Source organism: Sinohyriopsis cumingii, unplaced genomic scaffold (genome assembly GCF_028554795.1).
Source record: "Sinohyriopsis cumingii isolate HCF-2022 unplaced genomic scaffold, ASM2855479v2 utg000938l, whole genome shotgun sequence".
NCBI classification, from domain to species: domain Eukaryota; kingdom Metazoa; phylum Mollusca; class Bivalvia; order Unionida; family Unionidae; genus Sinohyriopsis; species Sinohyriopsis cumingii.
In genome coordinates, this window is record NW_028315944.1 from 2,750,372 (window position 1) to 2,777,506 (window position 27,135).

A 27,135-nucleotide genomic window follows, 5' to 3' on the forward strand; every position below is an offset into this window, starting at 1 on the left:
ACTGATAAAAAGAAACATTACTGATAGAAGGATAACCGATTCAATGCCTATAGTTACAGTGAACTGATCCAAATATATTTAAGTTCTCTCCCAAGGTAAGTCAAGATTGTTATGGATTGTTTATGATCTTACTGGTACATTTTTTCAAACAAAGGAAGCAAGTCAATAATTATTGAAAGACCATGCTAATTTTGCTGTTAATTTATATAGCAATGGGATTACAACAGCCTCTTACTCAATGAAAAGTTGCCTTGCTGTGTAAATATTAACACCAAGAATGACAATCTCAACCTTCAAACTATGGGTTTCTCATCTTTTATTTAATTATTGTTATTTGTCATTATTAATGATGTTGTGGTAGGAGTGCAATCATGACAATGATAAACAATTGGAGCCACAGTATGACATGTTACATCCAAATATGAGTTATAAAGAAACATTTTATAGCAGGAGTCCCCCGTGTATGTATGCTTTCTTGTTTAGGTGAAATCCAACTGAAAATCATGACAGCCATAATTACAAGATTACTGACCAGTTTAGGCAAACTGTTTGTCAAGATGAAGTCCTTCAACACCTGGACCTGATACATCCCTCTATATACTACATGCGGCTCTAACACGTCATCCCTCTTTAGAACCACAACAGTAGGTAGCTCTGTCCCATACATGTCAGCCCTGCAAAGGAAATATTACTCCTTGTAAACAATCAAGGGAATGTGAGGACCTGTCCATGTGATTACATAATTACATCCAATGCTATGCACTGAGAAGAGTTGGCTCTGAGACTGTAATTGACCAATTAGTGAGTGTGGTTTATATATATATATATATATATATATATATATATATATATATTCAACCATGTGCAGTGAATGATATACACCCATATGCAGCAATACAAAATAAGTTAATCACTCAGAACTGATGTGAATATTATCATACAGAAAATTTTCAAATAGACTGCATCATCAAAAAGGATGAAATCTCCAGAGTTTCAGTAACTTGTATTCAATTATTTTTACAGATTAATGTACAACAATAACAAGAAAACAGATGAGATTTTGTATTCATTAAAGTAGTTCCTTGTTAAGGTATGGTATATGAAAAGAAATGTCTTTTAAGTAACAAGTCATTTGGTATATTTGCAAAACTTCCTTCAATGTGAGAACTAGATGAAACGATTGATTGAATGGTTTATGTAACAGTACTATATGGTCATTTAGTGCCATAGAAAAGGTTGCATGTTATATTAATTACAGTTGATAAAAGGTTGATTATCGACCAGTGATAATAAAATCAAACAATTACAAGCAAAACAATGAGATGGTGAGGGTAATACATGAAGTTTCCCAATCAACGGGGTTGTAAATGTTGTGTGTCCATGAATAATTAGGTACATAAGAGGTACTTAAGATGAAAAACAGTACATAGGTTAAAAATATGAGAAGAGATTGCAAAGAAGTTATATCTTAGAATAGATGTTTACTTCTTTCAGCAATTTGAAAATGCAAGGCACATTTATCATTTCAAAAAGTTCCTACATGTGTTAAAATTTTAGTAACAATTGCATGTAGTTTGGAGATCGAAGTAATCTATCACAAAGTGCTTCACAGTGAATAATTGATTGCAAGAAATGCACTTGGGTCTTCACCTTTTAGAACATAGGAGTGGGTTATATAAGTATCACTAATTCTAATTCTTGTAATTACTTCCTTGTCCCAATTGGTGGTTCTGTACGAAGGAGCCATGTCACCTAGGGATGGTTTGATCACACGGAGTTTGTTATTCACTGCATCATTCAATAATGCCTGGTTCTTACCCCATAAAGATATTTTGATAAAAAGTTTAAAATCATTGTATGGTATTTAAAGATCGGGAGGTTCTAAGGTAGTTTTTGTAGCATGATCTGCTTTTTCATTACTTTTAATAACCAATATGGCTGGGTAACCAACAGTATACTATATTGTGGATAAAAACAGCTCAGTATGTATATAAGAATATTGGTCAGTAATGGATTGTCCAACTTTCTATTATGTAGAGACTGAGATTATGATAGTGAATCAGAGAAGACAAAGGAGTTTAAAATATGTTTACTTTCAATATATTTCTAGGCAAGGTATATTGCCCTGTCAAACTCCCATTAAAATTAACAGAACTTAATTCTTTAATAGCTAAATGTTCCATATATTACAGTATACAAATTGAACAAGACTCACATTTTTTGGGCAAGTGTGCTGTCTACAAGTCCAAAAACAAACTTGTCCTTCATCTCTTCTGCTAATTCATTATACACAGCTTGTTCTGAAACACAGTTTAAATCCAGAAGTAATAATTAACAGTATCACAAACGTAGAACTTAAAAATGAAGTCTTTGATAAAATGTATAATGGATTTTAATTCAAAGATTCAGTCCGTAGAGTTAATACAATGAATCCTCTGGTATAGTTCATTCACTTAACCATGGAGTTTATGGTTCTATGTGATGGTGATCCATATTGTTTATGGTTGGATTTGATGGTGATCCATAGAGTTTATAATTGTATTTGATGGTGATCCATAGAGTTCATAATTGTATTTGATGGTGATCCATAGAGTTTATGGTTGGATTTGATGGTGATCCATAGAGTTTATGGTTGGATTTGATGGTGATCCATAGAGTTTATAGTTGGATTTGATGGTGATCCATAGAGTTTATAATTGTATTTGATGGTAATCCATAAATTTTATAATTGTATTTGATGGTGATCCACAGAGTTTATAATTGCATTTGATGGTGATCCATAGAGTTTATGGTTGGATTTGATGGTGATCCAGGGAGTTTATGGTTGGATTTGATGGTGATCCATAGAGTTTATGGTTGGATTTGATGGTGATTCATAGAGTTTATCTTTGGATTTGATGGTGATCCATAGAGTTTATAACTGTATTTGATGGTGATCCATAGAGTTTATGGTTGGATTTGATGGTGATCCATAGAGTTTATGGTTGGATTTGATGGTGATCCATAGAGTTTATGGTTGGATCTGATGGTGATCCATACAGTTTATAATTGTATTTGATGGTGATCCATAGAGTTTATGGTTGGATTTGATGGTGATCCATAGTTTATAATTGTATTTGATGGTGATCCATGGAGTTTATCTTTAGATTTATGGTGATCCACAGAGTTTATAATTGGATTTGATGGTGATCCATAGAGTTTATGGTTGGATTTGATCGTGATCCATACAGTTTATAATTGTATTTGATGGTGATCCATAGAGTTTATGGTTGGATTTGATGGTGATCCTTACAGTTTATACCTGGTGATCAATAGAGTTTATGGTTGGATTTGATGGTGATCCATAGAATTTATGGTTGGATGTAATGGTGATCCACACAGTTTATGGCTGGGTGTGTTGGTGATCCATAGAGTATATCTTTGGATTTGATGAATTATAAAATAAACAACATCAACACGTCGAATGTGTGACCGGTTTTGCTTTAATGCTTCATCAGACTGAATTCAATATCATTGCTTACATCATTCAGTATATTCTGTTATCCTAACTTCCTATATATCCTAACTAGTTCTAAATTAGAAAAAACATCATATAAAATAGGACCATCAACGAAATGTAATAGACCTAGATGTTCGCAGTGTTCTTTAATTAATGAAAATACTTCTTTCAATAGCAATAATACGTAAGAAACTTATAATATGCGTTCTGATACTAACTGTGCAACATTAAATGTTATTTATTTGATCACATGCAAAAAATGTGGCATCAAATATATTGGACAAACCAGTGAACAAATATCTAAACATATGAACCCATATAAATAAGATTAAAAAATTATATCGATCAATCATTTTCATCTCATGTTGCCACATATTTTAACAAAAATTCCCATACTTTGCAAGATTTCTCCTTCCAACCTATTGTAAAAGCTGATTCTGAGATAGAACATCTGTTAAAGGAAACCTATTGAATTCACCATCTTAATACAGTATATCCAAAAGGTCTAAATTCAAAAGCACTATACGACATTCATTAATCTTTTTTCTTATTATGTCCCGTTTACAATCAGTTGCAGAATAACTTAATTAGTGAAAGTATAAACTACAATTACAAAAATAAGTTTACTAATTCTTTAAAAATGAAAGTGCATTTTTAAATTAATTCTCAATATATTATGATTAATTATTTATAAAATACTTGATAGTAAGTATTATGCACACCAAAACTTTTTATTATAAAAATTGAGTGATGATGAAATATTGAACATTCGTCAATAATATATCAAGATATAATACATTATGATTTTTTTAATTTTTTTTTATTTTGTTACATTTTTATATATATATAGATATACATTTTTGTTTTTTTGTGTTTTTTGTTGTTGTTTTATTCAAATCTTTTTTTTAAATTTATTTTTTATATCTTTACAAAATGTGCATTACACATAATAAAAATATTAATAACACTATTTATCTCTACTTAGTCATAATATTTTGGGTTTGATGGTGATTCATACAGTTTATGGCTGGATGTGATAGTGATGCATGGAGTTTATCTTTGAATGTGATGGTGATTCATACAGTTTATGGCTGGATGTGATGGTGATTCATACAGTTTATGGCTGGATGTGATGGTGATTCATACAGTTTATGGCTGGATTTGATGGTGATTCATACAGTTTATGGCTGGATTTGATGGCGATTCATACAGTTTATGGCTGGATGTGATGGTGATTCATACAGTTTATGGCTGGATTTGATGGCGATTCATACAGTTTATGGCTGGATGTGATGGTGATTCATACAGTTTATGGCTGGATGTGATAGCGATGCATGGAGTTTATCTTTGAATGTGATGATGATTCATACAGTTTATGGCTGGATGTGATGGTGATTCATACAGTTTATGGCTGGATTTGATAGTGATTCATACAGTTTATGGCTGGATGTGATGGTGATTCATACAGTTTATGGCTGGATGGGATGATGATTCATACAGTTTATGGCTGGATGTGATGGTGATTCATACAGTTTATGGCTGGATTTGATGGTGATTCATACAGTTTATGGCTGGATTTGATGGCGATTCATACAGTTTATGGCTGGATGTGATGGTGATTCATACAGTTTATGGCTGGATGTGATAGTGATGCATGGAGTTTATCTTTGAATGTGATGGTGATTCATACAGTTTATGGGTGGAAGTGATGGTGATTCATACAGTTTATGGCTGGATGTGATGGTGATTCATACAGTTTATGGCTGGATGTGATGGTGATTCATACAGTTTATGGCCGGATTTGATGGTGATTCATACAGTTTATGGCTGGATTTGATGGTGATTCATACAGTTTATGGCTGGAAGTGATGGTGATTCATACAGTTTATGGCTGGATTTGATGGTGATTCATACAGTTTATGGCTGGATTTGATGGTGATTCATACAGTTTATGGCTGGAAGTGATGATGATTCATACAGTTTATGGCTGGATGTGATGGTGATTCATACAGTTTATGGCTGGATGTGATGGTGATTCATACAGTTTATGGCTGGATTTGATGGTGATTCATACAGTTTATGGCTGGATTTGATGGCGATTCATACAGTTTATGGCTGGATGTGATGGTGATTCATACAGTTTATGGCTGGATGTGATAGTGATGCATGGAGTTTATCTTTGAATGTGATGATGATTCATACAGTTTATGGCTGGATGTGATGGTGATTCATACAGTTTATGGGTGGAAGTGATGGTGATTCATACAGTTTATGGATGGATGTGATGGTGATTCATACAGTTTATGGCTGGATGTGATGGTGATTCATACAGTTTATGGCCGGATTTGATGGTGATTCATACAGTTTATGGCTGGATTTGATGGTGATTCATACAGTTTATGGCTGGAAGTGATGGTGATTCATACAGTTTATGGCTGGATTTGATGGTGATTCATACAGTTTATGGCTGGATTTGATGGTGATTCATACAGTTTATGGCTGGAAGTGATGGTGATTCATACAGTTTATGGCTGGATGTGATGGTGATTCATACAGTTTATGGCTGGATGTGATGGTGATTCATACAGTTTATGGCCGGATTTGATGGTGATTCATAAAGTTTATGGCTGGATTTGATGGTGATTCATACAGTTTATGGCTGGATGTGATAGTGATCTATACAGTTTATGGCTGGATGTGATGGTGATTCATACAGTTTATGGCTGGATGTGATGGTGATTCATACAGTTTATGGCCGGATTTGATGGTGATTCATACAGTTTATGGCTGGATTTGATGGCGATTCATACAGTTTATGGCTGGATGTGATGGTGATTCATACAGTTTATGGCCGGATTTGATAGTGATGCATGGAGTTTATCTTTGAATGTGATGGTGATTCATACAGTTTATGGCTGGATGTCATGGTGATTCATACAGTTTATGGCCGGATGTGATAGTGATCCATGGAGTTTATCTTTGGATTTGATAGTGATTCATACAGTTTATGGCTGGATGTGATGGTGATTCATACAGTTTATGGCCGGATTTGATGGTGATTCATACAGTTTATGGCTGGATTTGATGGCGATTCATACAGTTTATGGCTGGATGTGATGGTGATTCATACAGTTTATGGCCGGATTTGATAGTGATGCATGGAGTTTATCTTTGAATGTGATGGTGATTCATACAGTTTATGGCTGGATGTCATGGTGATTCATACAGTTTATGGCCGGATGTGATAGTGATCCATGGAGTTTATCTTTGGATTTGATAGTGATTCATACAATTTATGGCTGGATGTGATAGTGATCTATACAGTTTATGGCTGGATGTGATGGTGATTCATACAGTTTATGGCTGGATGTGATGGTGATTCACACAGTTTATGGCTGGAAGTGATGGTGATTCATACAGTTTATGGCTGGAAGTGATGGTGATTCACACAGTTTATGGCTGGAAGTGATGGTGATTCACACAGTTTATGGCTGGATGTGATGGTGATTCATGCAGTTTATGGCTGGATGTGATGGTGATTCATACAGTTTATGGCTGGAAGTGATGGTGGTTCACACAGTTTATGGCCGGATTTGATAGTGATGCATGGAGTTTATCTTTGAATGTGATGGTGAGTCATACAGTTTATGGCTGGATGTGATGGTGATTCATACAGTTTATGGCCAGATGTGATAGTGATCCATGGAGTTTATTTTTGGATTTGATAGTGATTCATATGGCTTATGGCTGGATTTGATGGTGATTCATACAGTTTATGGCTGGATTTGATGGTGATTCATACAGTTTATGGCCAGATGTTATAGTAATCCATGGAGTTTATTTTTGGATTTGATAGCGATTCATACAGCTTATGGCTGAATTTGATGGTGATTCATACAGTTTATGGCTGGATTTGACGGTGATTCATACAGTTTATGGCTGGATGTGATGGTGATTCATACAGTTTATGGCTGGAAGTGATGGTGATTCACACAGTTTATGGCTGGAAGTGATGATGATTCATACAGTTTATGGCTGGATGTAATAGTGATTTTTACAGTTTATGGCTGGATGTGATGGTGATTCATACAGTTTATGGCCAGATGTGATAGTGATCCAGGGAGTTTATTTCTGGATTTGATAGTGATTCATACAGTTTATTTCTGGATTTGATGGTGATTCATACAGTGTATGGCTGGAAGTGATGGTGATTCACACAGTTTATGGCTGGATGTGATGGTGATTTATACAGTTTATGGCTGGATGTGATGGTGATTCATACAGTTTATGGCTGGATGTGATAGTTATCCATGGGTTTTATCTTTGGATGTGATGGTGATTCACACAGTTTATGGCTGGATTTGATGGTGATTCATACAGTTTATGGCTGGAAGTGATGGTGATTTATACATTTTTTTTTTTTTTTTTTTTTTTTTTTTTATTAACCCCGTAATAGGTTGACCATTGGGTCAGGGAACCATCCCATGGTCACCTTACAATCAAACATTTCTGGTTATCAGATAATCTAGGGATAATAAATATAATCTACAGAGAAAGTAAAAAAGAAAACACACACACACACACGCATATACACATGCATATGACACACAATCTAGGTGACATGGCCTTTGTGATATTACAATATTTTGTTCCTGTTTACCATCAAGTCAGAGACAAGTTAAATGTTCATTGTTGAGGTCCATTTTTGAAGAAATTGGTCCTCTTTTTTATTTACCTTAGCAGTGTATTTTTCAATGTTCTTATGCATTGCAACTATTTGCTTAAATGCAAAAATAGAAGGATTTTTCATATTGAATCTGCAAGTATAAATATAATATTTTGCCAAAATAAGCAGAAAATTACCCAAACTGTCCAGTTGTTCACTTCCTAAAAATGTTTCTTTTTTGGACAGATGTACAATATTTGGGCAAAAAGGTGCAAAAACTTCAATAAAACGGTACCAAAACTGTGAAGTAATACTGCAGTCATAAAAGAGATGCTCAATACTTTCAGTTTCACTCTTACAGAAAGTACATTTGTTGTCATCAAATATGTTAATTCTTTTAAGAAAATCATTAGTAGCGATTATTCTATGGATTAATTTAAAGTTAAAAGAGATCAACTTGGTATCCTTGGTACAGCATTTTGCCCGGCTATATATATCAGACCACTCCTCACTACTTATATTTTTATTAAATACTTGCATCCAAGCTTCTTGCTTCGCAGTGTGTTGCCTTTTAGTTTCCTGTAAAAGATCTTTGTAAACAAACTTGAGTGAATCTTGTTTTCGCAAGTTCGTTATTTTATCCTCCTGCTTATCAAAATTATTATGTACTAGGTGGTTTTTTATGGCATCTTTCCATGCTTTAGGAATTCTGGATATTAAGGAGAAGTATTTCAAGAAATCATCACTTCCAGTTTTTTGTTTTATTATCTCAAAAGGTATTAAATTACCGTGATCATCTACTAGATCGTTCAGAATTTCAAAACCAGCTTCTGTCCAGGATTTGTATTGATAAATCATTTTAGGGGGGACAAAATTTAAAATACTCATGGATAGATACTCGTTAGGACTTTGCGGTTCTTCTTTCCATTTAGATACTGCCAAAATTACATCTCTCCAAAAACTGTTTTTAATGAACTTACTAAATTCTTCTAATTTCCTTCTCCCTAAATTCCAAATATCCTTTTTATTTCTGAGTATAGTTGTATTGACTAAGTTCTGCCACGTTCCATCTTCCTTTTCCAGCAATCTTTTAACCCATCTTATCTTAATATACCTAATGAATGAAAATATATGTATCATATTTAGTCCTCCCTCGTTTTCTGGGGAAACTAGTGTATCACGTTTTATTCTCTCTACTTTTCCACCCCATACAAATTTAAATAACGTGCGATTTAGTTCTGCTTCAACTTTTGCTGATGGGTTAGGAAGTGCTGAAAAAAGATGTATGAATATGGACAGAACAAGAGTCTTTACAACAATTACTTTACCAACTATTGACAGATGTCTTTGACTTCAGCTTGCCAGTATTCGTTTTGCCTTTGTTAGTTTCTTCATATAATTAATTTCCACCATCTGTTGTAAATCTGGAGAAAATTCTATGCCAAGGAGTGTAAAGTTCGAAGAGGACCAAATTAGGCCCATTTCGGGACATATTCTTTCATTATAAAATTTCCTGTTTCCAATCCAAATAGCTTTTGTTTTTGTTATGTTACATTTAAGTCCCAATAATAGAGAGAAACCTTGCAAGATATTCATAGTTGCTTCAAGAGAAAAACTAGATCCATCAAGAAGAATAAAAGCATCATCGGCATACTGACCCAATTTATATTCACTGGCGTCAAAGATTACTCCCCGTACATCCACGTTTTGCTTTAAAGTTATAGCTAAAATCTCAACCCCAATGATAAACAAATAAGGTGCAAGGGGATCTCCTTGACGACATCCTCTTTCAAGTCTAAAAAAAGATGACATATGTCCATTATTTATAACACAACTATTAGAGTCATTGCAAAACAGTTTAAACCACTTACAAACGGAATCACCAAAATTAAAAGATTGTAGAGCTTCTTCCACAAAGATCCAGTTAATTGAGTCAAAGGTTTTTTCGAAATCTATTAACAATAATAAACCTTATCTGTTTTCATTCTCATGTTGGTCCATGATATCATATAATAGTCTGGTGTTTTCTCCAATGAATCTACCCTTCATATATCCTTTCTGAGTATCGCTGATTATTGATGGAAGAACCTTTTTAATCCTAGCTGCAATTGCTTTCGAAGCAATCTTATAATCAGTATTTAAAAGTGATATAGGTCTCCAGTTTTTAAAATATCTTCTGTCTTTTTCCTCCTTTGGTAGACATGTGATGACTCCTTGAGTCTGAAAATCTGAAAGTTTTCCTACAGTATATCCGTAATTTATTGATCTACATATAAATCCCCCCAGAGACTTCCAAAAGAATTTATAGAACTCTACAGTGAATCCATCCGAGCCAGGACTTTTTCCATTTTCCATCTGTTTTAGAGACATACCGAATTCATTAATTGTAAGCAGACCCTCGCATGATTCTCTTTCCTCTCGACTAAGTTTAATATTGTGATTAAAAAATCTATTTCAAGTTTCTTGAGTAGCCTCGTCATCAAGCTGACCAATTCTACTTTTGAACAATTCCATATAAAACTGTTTTTGTGCTTCTAAAATATCTATTTGGTCAGATATATTTGTCCCATCATCTAAAATAATTTCCTTTATTGTCTTATTAACATAGTTTCTTTTTTCAAGATTTAAAAAGTACTTTGTGCTTTTTTCCCCAAATTCATACCATCTAGCTTTAGATCTTAATATAACACCTTCTATGTATTTTTTCCTAGATTCCTCTAATTCTGCTTTTTTTCTCTCTAAATTTTCCAGAATTTCCCCATTTATGTTATTCGACAGTCCCCCCTGAATTTCTATTATTTCCTGCTCAATTTTCTTTAATTTTTCCCGTTTCTCTTTTGATTTTCTAATAGAATAACATTTAGTTTCAGATCTTATTTTCATTTTCAAAATTTCAAAGAACATTTGGTCGTTACAGGAAAGAGAAACATGGAGAGAGTCATCTTTATTTCCCTAGGATTATCATCATTATAACCATACAAATTCACGAGGGTTATTCTGTTGCCATTAATTGTAATATCTAAAATAATAAATCTCCCTTGACTGTCACATCTTTCTCTATGAATTATAAATTCAAAAGTATTTCTAAAAAATATTGCAACCCCAGCACTCTTACTAGAGCAGTGGCTAAATATACATTTGTATCCCCATTCAGCTGCCCAATATATTTCATTGTTCTTTGTACTATGAGTTTCTTGCAAGCATATTATAGATACATTCTTTTGTTTTACCCAGTGGAAAATATCCCTTCGTTTTAAGACTGAACCTTGCAGGCCTCTAACATTAATAGATATAATTTTTATGTTATTATCCATGAAAACAGCAGAAATTTTACACATACATATTCTTGTACAGGAATGTATGAAGTAATTATCACCTTGAGTTTATCATATGCATGGCTTTCACACTCACACTCACACAGAATACAAACATCCATAATAAAATCATCCATGGTGTTACAGTAAATGCTGTAGCTTTGGCTGCGTTTAACATTGATACAGTATACTATGGACAACAAGTGAAACAACTCCATTTGCGATAACTCTTATGCACCTCTGACAGTCCTTTCCGGATTTATACAGTTTATGGCTGGATTTGATGGTGATTCATACAGTATATGGCTGGATTTGATGGTGATTCATACAGTTTATGGCAGGATGTGATGGTGATTTATACAGTTTATGGCTGGATGTGATGGTGATTTATACAGTTTATGACTGGATTTGATAGTGATTCATACAGTTTATGGCTGGATGTGATAGTGATCTATACAGTTTATGGCTGGATGTGATGGTGATTCATACAGTTTATGGCTGGATGTGATGGTGATTCACACAGTTTATGGCTGGATGTGATGGTGATTCATAGTTTATGGCTGGAAGTGATGGTGATTCACAGAGTTTATGGCTGGATGTGATGGTGATTCATACAGTTTATGGTTGGATTTGATGGTGATTCACACAGTTTATGGCTGGATTTGATAGTGATTCATACAGTTTATGGCTGGATGTGATGGTGATTCACACAGTTTATGGCTGGATGTAATGGTGATTCACACAGTTTATGGTTGGATTTGATGGTGATTCATACAGTTTATGGCTGGATTTGATAGTGATTCATACAGTTTATGGCTGGATTTGATGGTGATTCATACAGTTTATGGCTGGAAGTGATGGTGATTCACGCAGTTTATGGCTGGATGTGATGGTGATTTATACAGTTTATGGCTGGATGTGATGGTGATTCATACAGTTTATGGCTGGAAGTGATGGTGATTCACACAGTTTATGGCTGGATTTGATGGTGATTCATACAGTTTATGGCTGGATGTTATGGGGATTCATGCAGTTTATGGCTGGAAGTGATGGTGATTCACACAGTTTATGGCTGGATTTGATGGTGATTCATACAGTTTATGGCTGGATTTGATGGTGATTCATACAGTTTATGGCTGGATATTATGGGGATTCATACAGTTTATGGCTGGAAGTGATGGTGATTCATACAGTTTATGGCTGGATGTTATGGGGATTCATACAGTTTATGGCTGGATTTGATGGTGATTCATACAGTTTATGGCTGGATTTGATGGTGATTCATACAGTTTATGGCTGGATTTGATAGAAATTCATACAGTTTATGACTGGATGTGATGGTGATTTATATAGTTTATGGCTGGATTTGATAGTGATTCATACAGTTTATGGCTGGATGTGATGGTGCTTCATACAGTTTATGGCTGGATGTGATGGTGCTTCATACAGTTTATGGCTGGATGTGATGGTGATTTATATAGTTTATGGCTGGATTTGATAGTGATTCATACAGTTTATGGCTGGATGTGATGGTGCTTCATACAGTTTATGGCTGGATGTGATAGTGATCTATACAGTTTATGGCTGGATGTGATGGTGCTTCATACAGTTTATGGCTGGATGTTATGGTGATTCATACAGTTTATGGCTGGATGTTATGGTGATTCATACAGTTTATGACTGGATGTGATGGTGATTTATATAGTTTATGGCTGGATTTGATAGTGATTCATACAGTTTATGGCTGGATGTGATGGTGCTTCATACAGTTTATGGCTGGATGTGATAGTGATCTATACAGTTTATGGCTGGATGTGATGGTGCTTCATACAGTTTATGGCTGGATGTTATGGTGATTCATACAGTTTATGACTGGATGTGATGGTGATTTATATAGTTTATGGCTGGATTTGATAGTGATTCATACAGTTTATGGCTGGATTTGATGGTGATTCATACAGTTTATGGCTGGATTTGATAGAAATTCATACAGTTTATGACTGGATGTGATGGTGATTTATATAGTTTATGGCTGGATTTGATGGTGATTCATACAGTTTATGGCTGGATGTGATGGTGATTCATACAGTTTATGGCTGGATGTGATGGTGCTTCATACAGTTTATGGCTGGATGTGATAGTGATCTATACAGTTTATGGCTGGATGTGATGGTGCTTCATACAGTTTATGGCTGGATGTTATGGTGATTCATACAGTTTATGGCTGGATGTTATGGTGATTCATACAGTTTATGACTGGATGTGATGGTGATTTATATAGTTTATGGCTGGATTTGATAGTGATTCATACAGTTTATGGCTGGATGTGATGGTGATTCATACAGTTTATGGCTGAATTTGATGGTGATTCATACAGTTTATGGCTGGATGTGATGGTGATTTATATAGTTTATGGCTGGATTTGATAGTGATTCATACAGTTTATGGCTGGATGTGATGGTGATTTATATAGTTTATGGCTGGATTTGATAGTGATTCATACAGTTTATGGCTGGATGTGATGGTGCTTCATACAGTTTATGACTGGATGTGATGGTGATTTATATAGTTTATGGCTGGATTTGATAGTGATTCATACAGTTTATGGCTGGATGTGATGGTGCTTCATACAGTTTATGGCTGGAAGTGATGGTGATTCATACAGTTTATGGCTGGATGTGATGGTGCTTCATACAGTTTATGGCTGGATGTGATAGTGATCCATACAGTTTATGGCTGTATGTGATGGTGCTTCATACAGTTTATGGCTGGATGTTATGGTGATTCATACAGTTTATGGCTGGATGTTATGGTGATTCATACAGTTTATGACTGGATGTGATGGTGATTTATATAGTTTATGGCTGGATTTGATAGTGATTCATACAGTTTATGGCTGGATGTGATGGTGATTCATACAGTTTATGGCTGAATTTGATGGTGATTCATACAGTTTATGGCTGGATGTGATGGTGATTTATATAGTTTATGGCTGGATTTGATAGTGATTCATACAGTTTATGGCTGGATGTGATGGTGATTTATATAGTTTATGGCTGGATGTGATGGTGATTCATACAGTTTATGGCTGGATGTGATAGTGATCCATGGAGTTTATCTTTGGATTTGATGGTGATTCATAAAGTTTATGGCTGGATTTGATGGTACTTATGAAAGGTGAGGGGGGAAGAAATTTTCAAAATTTTAGAATTTTGTATTATATGTTAAACAATACCTCAAAAGACAGAACTTTTGTATGATGTACAGATATCAGGGGAAACACAAATCACAAAAAATATTATTGTAAATGCAATGATTAGTTATCAAACTACCCATTTATTCTAATTTAAAATCAGATTTGACTTTTTTGAGTTTTCATAAAACAGTTTGTGAATGTGTGTTCCTAAGTTTTCTGCATGATTCTCCAAAACATTAGTTCACTGCAAATCAAAGATCAACTAAAACCATATTAGCAAGATGGATGCATTTGGATGGTATTTTCCTTGCAAAATATGTCACAGTTAAGTGTACCAGTAATGCAAACATAATACTGAGAATCTCTATACCTTGAGCATATGATTTGCCAAACAGCCCCAGGATACTAGTGTTCGAGACAGCTGACACATCTGGAGGGAAGATACCAGAAACAAAGCCGTCAATCTCGGATTGTTGTGTCAAGGGTAATGGTCTGCTGTAATGAAGCCTGAAAACACAATATGCATAACATCAGGTACAAGCACAGGATGGAACAGCCTACCTGAAAACACAATATGCATAACACCAGGTAAAAGCACAGGATGGAACAGCCTGCCTGAAACCACAATAGGCATAACATCAGGTACAAGCACAGGATGGAACAGCTTGCCTGATATTCACTGAAAACACAATATGCATAACATCAGGTACTTGACAAGCACAGGATGGAACAGCTTGCCTATCATTCACTGAAATAGGCAAACACCCCCCCAAAAAAAATTAATATTATTTTGAACAATTTGTAAGGTAAGATGCTATGGATAACTCAGAAAAGTTGTCTATATTGTAGCTGTTCACAAATTTCATAAATGGCTTAATGATTGTCATGAAAATGTGATCAAGATGATTAGATAATTGGAAATGGCAATTTTTTCATCTTGTTCCTAAATATGTGATTGGGAACCAATAAATATTGGACCAAAAAGCTCAATCCAACAACATGATATCTATGACTCTAATTCAACACTGACATACTCAATCCTACAACATGATATCTGACTCTAATTCAACAATGACATACTCAATCCTACAACATGATATCTGACTCTAATTCAACAATGACATACTGTGCATCACAATATTATCAATGCCCTCATTGCAGCTCCCCAGCACCACAAAAATATCCACAACATGATATCTATAACTCTAATTCAACACTGACATACTCAGTCCTACAACATCATATCTATGACTCTAATTCAACACTGACATACTCAATCCTACAACATATCTGTGACTCTAATTCAACAATGACATACTCAATCCTACAGCATGATATATATGAATAATTCAACAATGACATACTCAATCCTACAACATAATATCTATGACTCTAATTCAATACTGACATACTCAATCCTTCAACATGATATCTATGACTATAATTCAACAGTGACATACTCAATCCGACAACATGATATCTATGACTCTAATTCAACAATGACATAATCCTGCAACATGATATATGACTCTAATTCAACACTGACATACTCATACAACATGATATATGACTCTAATTTAACACTGACATACTCAATCCTACAACATGATATCTATGACTCTAATTCAACACTGACATACTGAATCCTACAACATGATATATGACTCTAATTCAAGACTGATATACTCAATTCTACAACATCATATATACGACTCTAATTCAACACTGACATACTCAATTCATACTCTAATTCATACTCAGTCCTACAACATGATATATCACTCTAATTCAACACTGACATACTCAATCCTACAACATGATATCTGACTCTAATTCAACACTGACATACTCAATTCTACAACATGATATCTATGACTGCAATTCAACACTGACATACTCAATCCTACAACATGATATCTGACTCTAATTCAACACTGACATACTCAATCCTACAACATGATATCTGACTCTAATTCAACACTGACATACTCAATCCTACAACATGATATCTATGACTGCAATTCAACACTGACATACTCAATCCTACAACATGATATCTGACTCTAATTCAACACTGACATACTCAATCCTACAACATGATATCTATGACTGCAATTCAACAATGATATACTGTGCATCTCAATATTATCATTGCCCTCATTGCAGCTCCCCAGCACCACAAAAATATCCACAAATATATTTCAAAATGAAAAATAAAATTCTTGGCATCAAAATCTAAACAGGATTATCTAACTACCAAATTTCAGTTGTTAGAGTAATTGTCAGAGTCAAATCATGATAACAAGGGTTTATCAAGAAATATATAATAATGGACACACAGGTCAGTTTATGCAATCATGCTAACAAGGTTTTATCAAGAAGTATATAATAATGGACACAGGTCAGTTTTATGCAATCATGCTAACAAGGTTTTATCAAGAAGTATATAATAATGGACACAGGTCAGTTTATGCAATCATGCTAACAAGGTTTTATCAAGAAGTATATAATAATGGACACACAGGTCAGTTGTATGCAACCATGCTAACAAAGTCGTATCAAGAAGTATATAATAATGGACACACAGGTCAGTTTTATGCAACCATGCTAACAAAATGTACAAATGGACTTGTGGATTACTGGACAGGAACAAGTCAAGATGTCCCTAGCTAATGTGGTGAATAGGGTTGAAGTATAAAAAGAATTGAGAAATAGTTTAGAGTGCTTTAAGACTTACAACTTAACAGTGCTGTATACAGCCTGTGTATCCATAGGTCCTTTGTAATCCTCATGAACGTCTCCCATTTTCTGGTAAACACGCAATGTCGGGTAGATGGTAATATTCTGATTACCACACACATCTGTCCAGTCATAGCAATTAACACGTGCTAAAGACTTGGCTGACTGGTCGCCTAACATAACTGCTGCCTCACCATATCTCCTCAGGAATGACATGCTTCTAGCATCAACTGTACAGATAACCAGACAGATATACACATGAACATTTCTTTATTCTAATCTAAGACTACGTGAAACTACAAATCAAGTGGTGTCAATGTGAAACCTTTTCTTTAAAATCATGCATAGCACAGTGATAAAATAATCATTTGCTCCACCCCCGTTACTTTTCTTGAGTTAAAGGTTTTCTTTCTATCATCATGTGACTGAGCATTTAAAAAAAAAATTAAATGGGTTTTCTGGAGACACTCAAAATATTCCATTTAAATCTTCATACATGCCTCCTAAGTACTTAATATAACTACAAAAGAAAACGTATCATCAATAATATATTATAATACTTGAACAATATATTTTACCAGCATCTCAGATGTGACATACCATCTCATTTCAGTGGAATAAGGTACAATTTAGGCATCCAGTATAGCTAGTTACACATATGACAGAGTTCTTTTGATATGCAAAAGATGGCTAAAATAATCATGGTTGGTCTGATGTACATGGCTTGGGTCTTAGAAGTATACAGGGGGTCTGATATACATGACTGAGATCTTAGAAGTACACATGGGGTCTGACGTATATGATAGGGGTCTTAAAAGAACAACATGGGTGTCTGATGTACATGACAGGTGTCTTAGGAGTACACATGGGAATCTGATGTACATGATAGGGGTCTTAAAAGTGCACATGGGGCTCTGATGTACATAAATGGGGTCTTAGGAGTACACATGGGGTCTGATGTACATGATAGGGGTCTTAAAAGAACCACATGGGTGTCTGATGTACATGACGGGTGTCTTAGGAGTACACATGGGAATCTGATGTACATGATAGGGGTCTTAAAAGTGCACATGGGGCTCTGATGTACATAAATGGGGTCTTAGGAGTACACATGGAGTCTGATTTACATGATAGGGGTCTTAAAAGAACCACACGGGTGTCTGATGTACATGACTGGGGTCTTAAGAGTACACATGGGGATCTGACATACATGATAGGGGTCTTAAAAGTGGACATGGGGCTTTGATGTACATAAATGGGGTCTTACGAGTACACATGGGGTCTGATGTACATGAGAGGGTTCTTAAGAGAACCACATGGGGGTCTGACATAGATGACAGGGGTCTTAAGAGAACCACATGGGGGACTGATGTACATTACATGGGTCTTACAAGTACAAATGGGGTCTGACGTATATGACTGGGGTCTTAAGAATACACATTGGGGACTAATGTACATGAAGGGGGTCTTAAGAGAACCACACGAGGGTCTGATGTACATGACATGGGTCGTACAAGTACATATCAGGGACTGATGTACATGACATGGGTCATACAAGTACATATCAGGGACTGATGTACATGACTGGGGTCTTAAGAGTACACATGGGGGTCTTAAGAATACACAAGGGGGTCTGAAGTGCATGACTGGGGTCTTAAGAGTACACATGGGGGTCTTAAGAGTACACAAGGGGGTCTGAAGTACATGACTGGGGTCTTAAGAGTACACATGGTAGAAAGAGGACATGACTCTGTATGAAAGGGAAGAATTTTAGGAAAATGTTGACAAGATGCATAATATTCTTTTTGAAACGTTGCATCTGAGAATATATCTTTAGCAAACTGCACAAGAACCAGGATAATAGGAATGTAATGGTGGCCTCAAGTTTCCCACAAAGTATACATGTACATAAATTGATGGCCAGACAATCATCGCTATGATGTCTGCAGTGTGACAGCTTATGGTGATGTCTAGCACTGGGGCATCATGCTGCAGACATGTAGTATGATGTCCCACTCAGTCACATTATCCTGACACCAGAACGACCAGTCCTAACACTAGCCTCTCAATGCTGAGCAACTTGCGAAGCAGCTGTTAGTACTATTTTTATAAGTCTTTGGTATGATTTGGCTAGAGTTTGAACCTGTGACCTCTCGCATCCAAGGTGGATGCTCTGACCACTAGGCCACCAGAGCGGTATATCTGCTGATCAAACGGGTAAGGATGCATACAGAGGTGGCCAAGATTCAACAGATCTGATCAAACAGGTAAGGATGCATACAGAGGTGGCCAAGATTCAAAAGATCTGATCAAATGGGTAAGGATGCATACAGAGGTGGCCAAGATTCAACAGATCTGATCAAACAGGTAAGGACGCATACAGAGGTGGCCAAGATTCAACAGGTCTGATCAAATGGGTAAGGATGCATACAGAGGTGGCCAAGATTCAACAGATCTGATCAAATGGGTAAGGATGCATACAGAGGTGGCCAAGATTCAACAGATCTGATCAAACAGGTAAGGATGCATACAGAGGTGGCCAAGATTCAACAGGTCTGATCAAATGGGTAAGGATGCATACAGAGGTGGCCAAGATTCAACAGATCTGATCAAATGGGTAAGGATGCATACAGAGGTGGCCAAGAATCAACAGATCTGTTTCTGCATTGATGAGGTCAAGGAGTTAAGAAAACTGCTCACAATGATAGACATTTGGAAGAAGCTGTTTCTAACACTAGAACAAAACAGTTTAGCATTTGACTCAGTTTATATGAACTGAAACTCCATACCCTATTAAATTAAATGTTGGGATGGGACAAGAAAATTCCACATTGATTATCTGCCCTATATATTAAATGTTGGGATGGGACAAGAAAACTCCACATTGATTATCTGCCCTATAAATTAAATGTTGGGATGGGACAAGAGTACTCCACACTGATTATCTGCACTATAAATTAAATGTTGGGATGGGACAAGAGTACTCCACACTGATTATCCACCCTAAACTTTAAATGAGGCAAGTAATGTTGGTAATATCATGAAGCAAACACAAACTTAGCAAATAATTTCATGGGATGTCATCTATATATCCTGTCATCATAGATGAGGTGGTCATCAGGAAGAGGGTAATAACATAATCCAATGCTCTGATAAAAGATTAAGGAAGGAGGATGAGGCGGATTGGAACAGCAAAATGTAGGCATTTTCTTGATGTTACATGAACAGCAATGTGGAAGTATTCAACAGAAAGGTCCATGCATACTCGGGATGTACAGACAAACAAATGAATTTTATTATTTCCATTTTAAACTTTGGAGCTTTAATGAGCTTTAACGAACATATTGAGTTAATTCAAACTGATAATTAGACACAACTTTCTGTTTCTTTTCCTTGACAGTCTTGTCTAGCAATGTTATTATCTCCTTTTGTAATATGCCTGCCTTCATGGGGTTAACTGGGATAAGTAAAGAAGAAGACCAAAAATAGAGGTGTGGGACTTCCGGAATGAAATGTGGAGCCCTTCAAAACCAAACTGATAAAACATTCATTGTGAGAGAATAAACTGGGATGACAGCCAGGATGACAAATTGTGGAACAGAGGGCTCCTGGCACCAATCAGAAAGGTTGACAGAGGAGTCAAATCATTGCTTAGCACTGAGAGGCCCACTCTTGTTGCTTGCTTGGCCTCTGTAATTTGCAGCATATTGGTATCATTTCTCTGACACTTGCCATCTCTTTTCCAAGGCTGCCTCTGACAAGGATGAACCAAGAAAAGATTTTGTACCAACAACTTACGGGGCAAGTCCTGTGCTACCTATTTGGATTTCCTTGATATATCCCCCAAGAAACTTGGATTTCCTTGATATATCCTCTATCAAAAACTAGTGCTACAAGAGAGCTCTTTATCAGATTTAATAATTTCTATTATCTGATATTTAACACCAGACAATCTATATGATTCTGGATATCCCTAAAGTGCTTTTTTATTCTCACTGGGATTCCCTTGTAGTCTCACATATATTTCATGCAGGTGAGTAAATAGGTCACATGCATTTGGTACAGTCTCCTCTTAGTTTTGAGGCTTCTCAGAGGATGGTGTTCCAAGCACTGATGAAATCGGGAGAATTAGTGAATCTCAGAAGCAGATTCGTCTCTAATCCTCTAGCAATTTTCCTTTTAAGGCCACACTCTGGGTCTAGTCAGACACCTTTTTAATTTCACATATTTGGAAAGAAGTTTTCTCACTTCTTTATAAAGTGGAATTGATTGGGAAGGTTGTAGCAAATGCTGCTTCTGGGCATTCTGTGACTGGTTCTTCCATTTTCCTCTTTTCATTCGAAATCTTATTTCTACTGACAACTGTATGTGTAGAAGAGCTGGACATGAGTACTGATGCACTCTTGTATAGACTCATTGGGCTCTCATTGGTTTTGGGATTGTGTAGATTGGATTTCCATAGACAGCCGCCATCACTTCCAACAGAACATAAACTTAGGGAAGATAATGACTGTTGGGATGTGGAGGTGAACCCTCCCATCGGCTGGGGTGTCCTTAGTCACCCCCTGTCCTTGACCAGTTTTTTTACTATTGCAATTCATCAGAGGGAATAAAGAGGCTTGATTCATTTGTTCAACTGATCACTCTGTTATGTCAGTGTGAGGTATATATACCCCTTTGTTGCCAGTGTCACCACTGCAGCTGGCATAGCTACTTGTGAGGTCATGTGACTAGCACTGTCACGACTTACAGTTGTAGCATCCAGGTTCTGAAATATACCGTTGCCTCGTACCAAGGTTTTGGATACATAGAGAAATATGATTTAATGAGCCTTACAAGCCTGGAAGTGTCACTGAAAGCTTGTCTATCCACCTTGTCACTGAGAGGGAAAGACATACTGATGACAGTAAATCTTTATCAAAGCTTGGAAAATCCATATGATGTGTGTACCAAATACAAAGAAAATGTGGAAGTTGGTGGGAAGTTAACTTGCCCCCCCACCCCAAAGGCTTTGTTATTAGCTGGATCACTGGTCTTTAGGCAATCTTTAATGATAAAGCTCTGAAGGATGGATGTATGTCATCATCATCCTGATCAATTGATGCCTTGACGTTGTATCCGATATACATAATCAGCAGTTGGGAACATTCAGTAGAAGATAACACCCCAAATATTTCCTCTATGACAGCCTTAAAAGTGAATTCAGTCCTTTCCATTGTAGGATCAGACTCTTAAGTCAGACTGGTCATTGAACTAAGTGTCATCTTCTCAGGTACTTATGTCTCTGGGTATGTTATATCAAAGATGATTCTGTATCATCAGCATGCATTGTTGTAGTAAAAGTGGCTTTTAGACAATTCAGACTGATTATGTAATTAAATTTTGGTCTGGTGCAGCCAGCTGGGTCAGCTGAGGTGACATAGATGTCTGGGTTGGTATAGCTGGCTGGTGTGGTATAGATGTCTGGGTTGGTATAGCTGGCTGGTGTGACATAGATGTCTGGGTTGGTATAGCTGGCTGGTGTGACATAGATGTCTGGGTTGGTATAGATGTCTGGTGTGGTATAGATGTCTGGGTTGGTATAGCTGGCTGGTGTGGTTGAATAAATTGCTCTACATGTGAGTAATGTACCAGTATTACAGGAGTGGCTGGGTCTACTGGAGAGCCAGCTTGCTGTCTAGTTACTCCAGGTTGTGAATTCTGAATGAGATATCACTGCTGATGGTACAGACAAATCATGTTTCAATAAAACTGAACCAAGGCTGTACAATGTGTCCAGACAGCTTGGCATATATGTCAACAAGTGGGAAGATGAAAATATAACTGTGATACACCTGATGGCTGGACAGGTCGGTTGACATTCAGAATGACAAATATGTTACTGTAAGAAACTTGATGACTGGTACAGATGGTCAAATCATGCATGGGCAGGGAGCTGGATTTTTACCCAGTGCATTTCCTAGATTTGTAAGATGCAATTTCATTGTACCTGCTTGTCACACTCTTGTCGATAAAGGCTGGTGAATAATACTGATCATTCAAGACTGGGGCCAACTGCAGGGTTTCCTCTATTCTAGCAAGTTTAACAGACATAATGGGGTGCATTCCCACACACGTGGCTAAACTAAATAATGAGCCAGGATACAAAATGTTCTGCTTGCTAGATTTTGATCTGGCCCTTTTCTCTTTGCCCTTGAGCTGCCTTTACAGAACATCAGTCCACATATCAGTTTGATGAAAGCACATCTTGCAGATGTTAGATGACAAGCATTCTATACATACAAAACAGGATTCCTGATTACCTTCCACAAACTTAAATGTCCTGCGCTTCTTGCATTTGATAGCCATGCTGTTGCAGATGATTCCAAAATATAATGAATAAAACACACCAGTGAGATAATGGCTATGAAATATTAAATTATGAGAATTTTAATGTTCCTGAAGGCATCCTAAATCAACAATAGTCTGCACAATAAAAACATAAAAAGAGTTAACAATTGAATCTACAAGGATTTTAATGAAACAGTAATGAGTGTGTGTCTGATTTTGCAATTTTAATGTAGCTGTAAAAATGTTTCAGTCATAATGCTACAATGCATGCAGTGTGGCAGTTTATAGTGACGTCTAGCACTGGCACATCATGCCACAGACATGTGGCATCATGTTCCACCATAGCTGCCAACCTTCCAGGTGCACAATTAGTGAAAATAGGGATAAAAGTTGTGAATTTGGACATGAATTCGTGAAAAATACCATGACAATAACTCCATCCACTCTGACCACTCCATCCACTCCGACCGTCAATACTACACTATATCAAGTTCGCAAAATAAAAATAAAACACTACATATATGCAGAAATATTTATTTATCAAGACATGATACTGTGGCAGACTTGAACTTCCTCAACTACTTGGTCGTAAATTTGTTTTCTAAACAGTTCCGACTTCTTGCCTGCTGGTTGATCTTGGGGACTAAAATTGCTGACAAATTTTCTGCAGCTAAGGAGGCTCTAAAGTCTGTCTTATTTTTCCTCACTAAAGAAAATACTCTTTCGCTGTCACTGTTGCTGTGAGGAATGTACAGGAGCTGCAGCATTTTTGGTTCTTCAACAGGAAAATTTGGAAGCGATTTCGAGTCTGGGAACATTTGTCAGAACAAATGTTTAGCATGGTCTCCAGCTGATAAAGGTAGATTGTGTTTCGACAAGAAAACTCACAAATAATGCTTCAGCATTAGTAGCCTGCAGGTCTTCCGCCAATGGTTTAAAATATTCCAGAGCTGAAATTTGCAAATTCTTAATTTTCCCAACTTCTACGTGTTTTTTTGCAACTGACATTCTTCCTCACATCGTCTCTGCAATGGCACACTGAGTGCAAAAAGCATGAATGAATATCAATGTTTAATGGCAGAATGCACAGCCAATTTTTGATATATTCCAAATTAAACTTCACTTTTTGAGCAATACATTTCTTTTTCCTTGGTGGTGAAGACATTTTCAAGATCTTATATGCGATGCTGAACAGTAACTCAAATCAGTGTTTTGACGCATACGCAGAGCAAATTTCCGGTTAGGCCCCAGTTTCTCTCAAAAGCACTTGTAAAACTACTTTATACATATAGATTAAAATAGGCTAAAATGCTTGCTACCGGGCCAACTGTACTAATTGGCTGTAGATCTACTAATATCATGACCAGCAGTACCAGACCGTTTCGGCAACTGCAAATATCACAACTAACACTTAACGGGAAATCGGTTATTTTATTAAAGATTTAAAATAATTGAGGATTGGAAAAATTCGTGAATTTTTGGCTTACGGCATGAATCCGTGAGGGTTGGCAGCTATGTTCCACACAGACACATTATCCTGACACCTGGCAGACCAGTCCTAACACTAACCTCATAATGTTGAGTGCCTAGAGAGGCAGCTGTTTGTACCATATGCTCTAACCACTAGCCACCAGAGTGGTTGAAATAGTATTGAAATATATACTCATAATATCATAAATATATCATAAGTATATGAAACTATGTTCAAACAGGTGAACACAAGTCATCCTAGAAACTAAACAGTGTACTGCAATATAATGCAGCAGTGAATATGGAGTTATCAATAGTATATGGGTTGTAAAAAACCAGTAACAAATTCAGAATATCTGAACTTGACCTAAATACACAAAAATGCCGTATGCAGACTGATTATCTGACTTACTGTATCACTGGATGCCTGACAGACAAAATATAAATCTAGTGGTGTCAAGGAGGTCTGCTGACAGCTTACAATGAAATGCTGGTTGCCTGACAGACAAAATATAAATCTAGTGGTGTCAAGGAGGTCTGTTGACAGCTTACAGTGAAATGCTGGTTGCCTGACAGACAAAATATAAATCTAATGGTGTCAAGGAGGTCTGTTGACAGCTTACAGTGAAAGTTTAAGCTGGGTATATATGTTATATAGATTGCCACCTAGCAGGGTATGGAAATGAATAATATAGACAGGGAGTCAAACCCACGGGTGGGCGGGATTCCTTGGGTAGCAATTTCTGATGTTAAATGTTATTGTGTATTTGATAGAGAAATAGTTACACTGCAGCTGTAGCTTATAAGACAGATATAAAGCATGCTTAGAGTAATTATATGCCTGATTCTTACTCATTTTCTGGCTAAAGCATTAACTTTATGGGCTGGGCTAGGATTTGTAAAAGCAGTGTGTCAACAGAGGGCAAGATCTGAATAAAGGATGCACCATGTCTACATCAAGCTACAACACTATGTCAACATAATGTTACAACACCATGTCAACATAATGTTACAACACCATGTCAACATAATGTTACAACACCATGTCAACATCATACTACAACACTATGTCAACATGTTGCAACACCATATCAACATCATGCTACAACACCATGTCAACATAATGTTACAACACCATATCAACATCATGCTACAACACCATGTCAACATAATGTTACAACACCATATCAACAGCATGCTACAACACCATGTCTACATAATGCTACAACACCATGTCAACATCATACTACAACACTATGTCAACATGTTACAACACCATGTCAACATCATACTACAACACCATGTCAACATAATGTTACAACACCATATCAACATCATACTATAACACCATGTCAACATCATGTTACAACACCATGTCAACATCATGCTACAACACTGTCAACATAATGTTACAACACCATGTCAACATCCTACTACAACACCATGTCAACATAATGTTACAACACCATATCAACATCATGCTATAACACCATGTCAACATGTTACAACACCATATCAACATCATGTTACAACACCATGTCAACATAATGTTACAAGACCATGTCAACATCATGCTACAACACTATGTCAACATAATGTTACAACACCATGTCAACATCATACTACAACACAATGTCAACATAATGTTACAACACCATGTCAACATCATGCTACAACACTATGTCAACATGTTACAACACCATGTCAACATCATACTACAACACAATGTCAACATCATGTTACAACACCATATCAACATCATGCTACAACACCATGTCAACATCATGCTACAACACCATGTCAACATAATGTTACAACACCATATCAACATCATGCTACAACACAATGTCAACATAATGTTACAACACTATATCAATATGTTATGAGACCATTGCAACATCAAGTTACAACACCGTATCAA

The 27,135-nt window shown here is 36.2% G+C and overlaps 1 protein-coding gene across 3 annotated transcripts in view; it reads right to left on the reverse strand.

Moving 5' to 3' along the window:
• Window positions 1-27,135, reverse strand: part of LOC149773008 (thioredoxin domain-containing protein 16-like) — an 80,943-nt gene that overhangs the window by 23,902 nt on the left and 29,906 nt on the right. For all 3 annotated transcript variants that reach the window (XM_089946973.1, XM_089946975.1, XM_089946974.1), the window contains exons 13-16: window positions 17,413-17,644; window positions 15,046-15,182; window positions 2,216-2,300; window positions 533-674 (exon numbers count right to left, since the gene is read on the reverse strand). In XM_089946973.1, coding sequence (XP_089803099.1) covers window positions 533-674; window positions 2,216-2,300; window positions 15,046-15,182; window positions 17,413-17,644 — 596 coding nt within the window. The remainder of the gene's footprint in view (window positions 1-532; window positions 675-2,215; window positions 2,301-15,045; window positions 15,183-17,412; window positions 17,645-27,135) is intronic.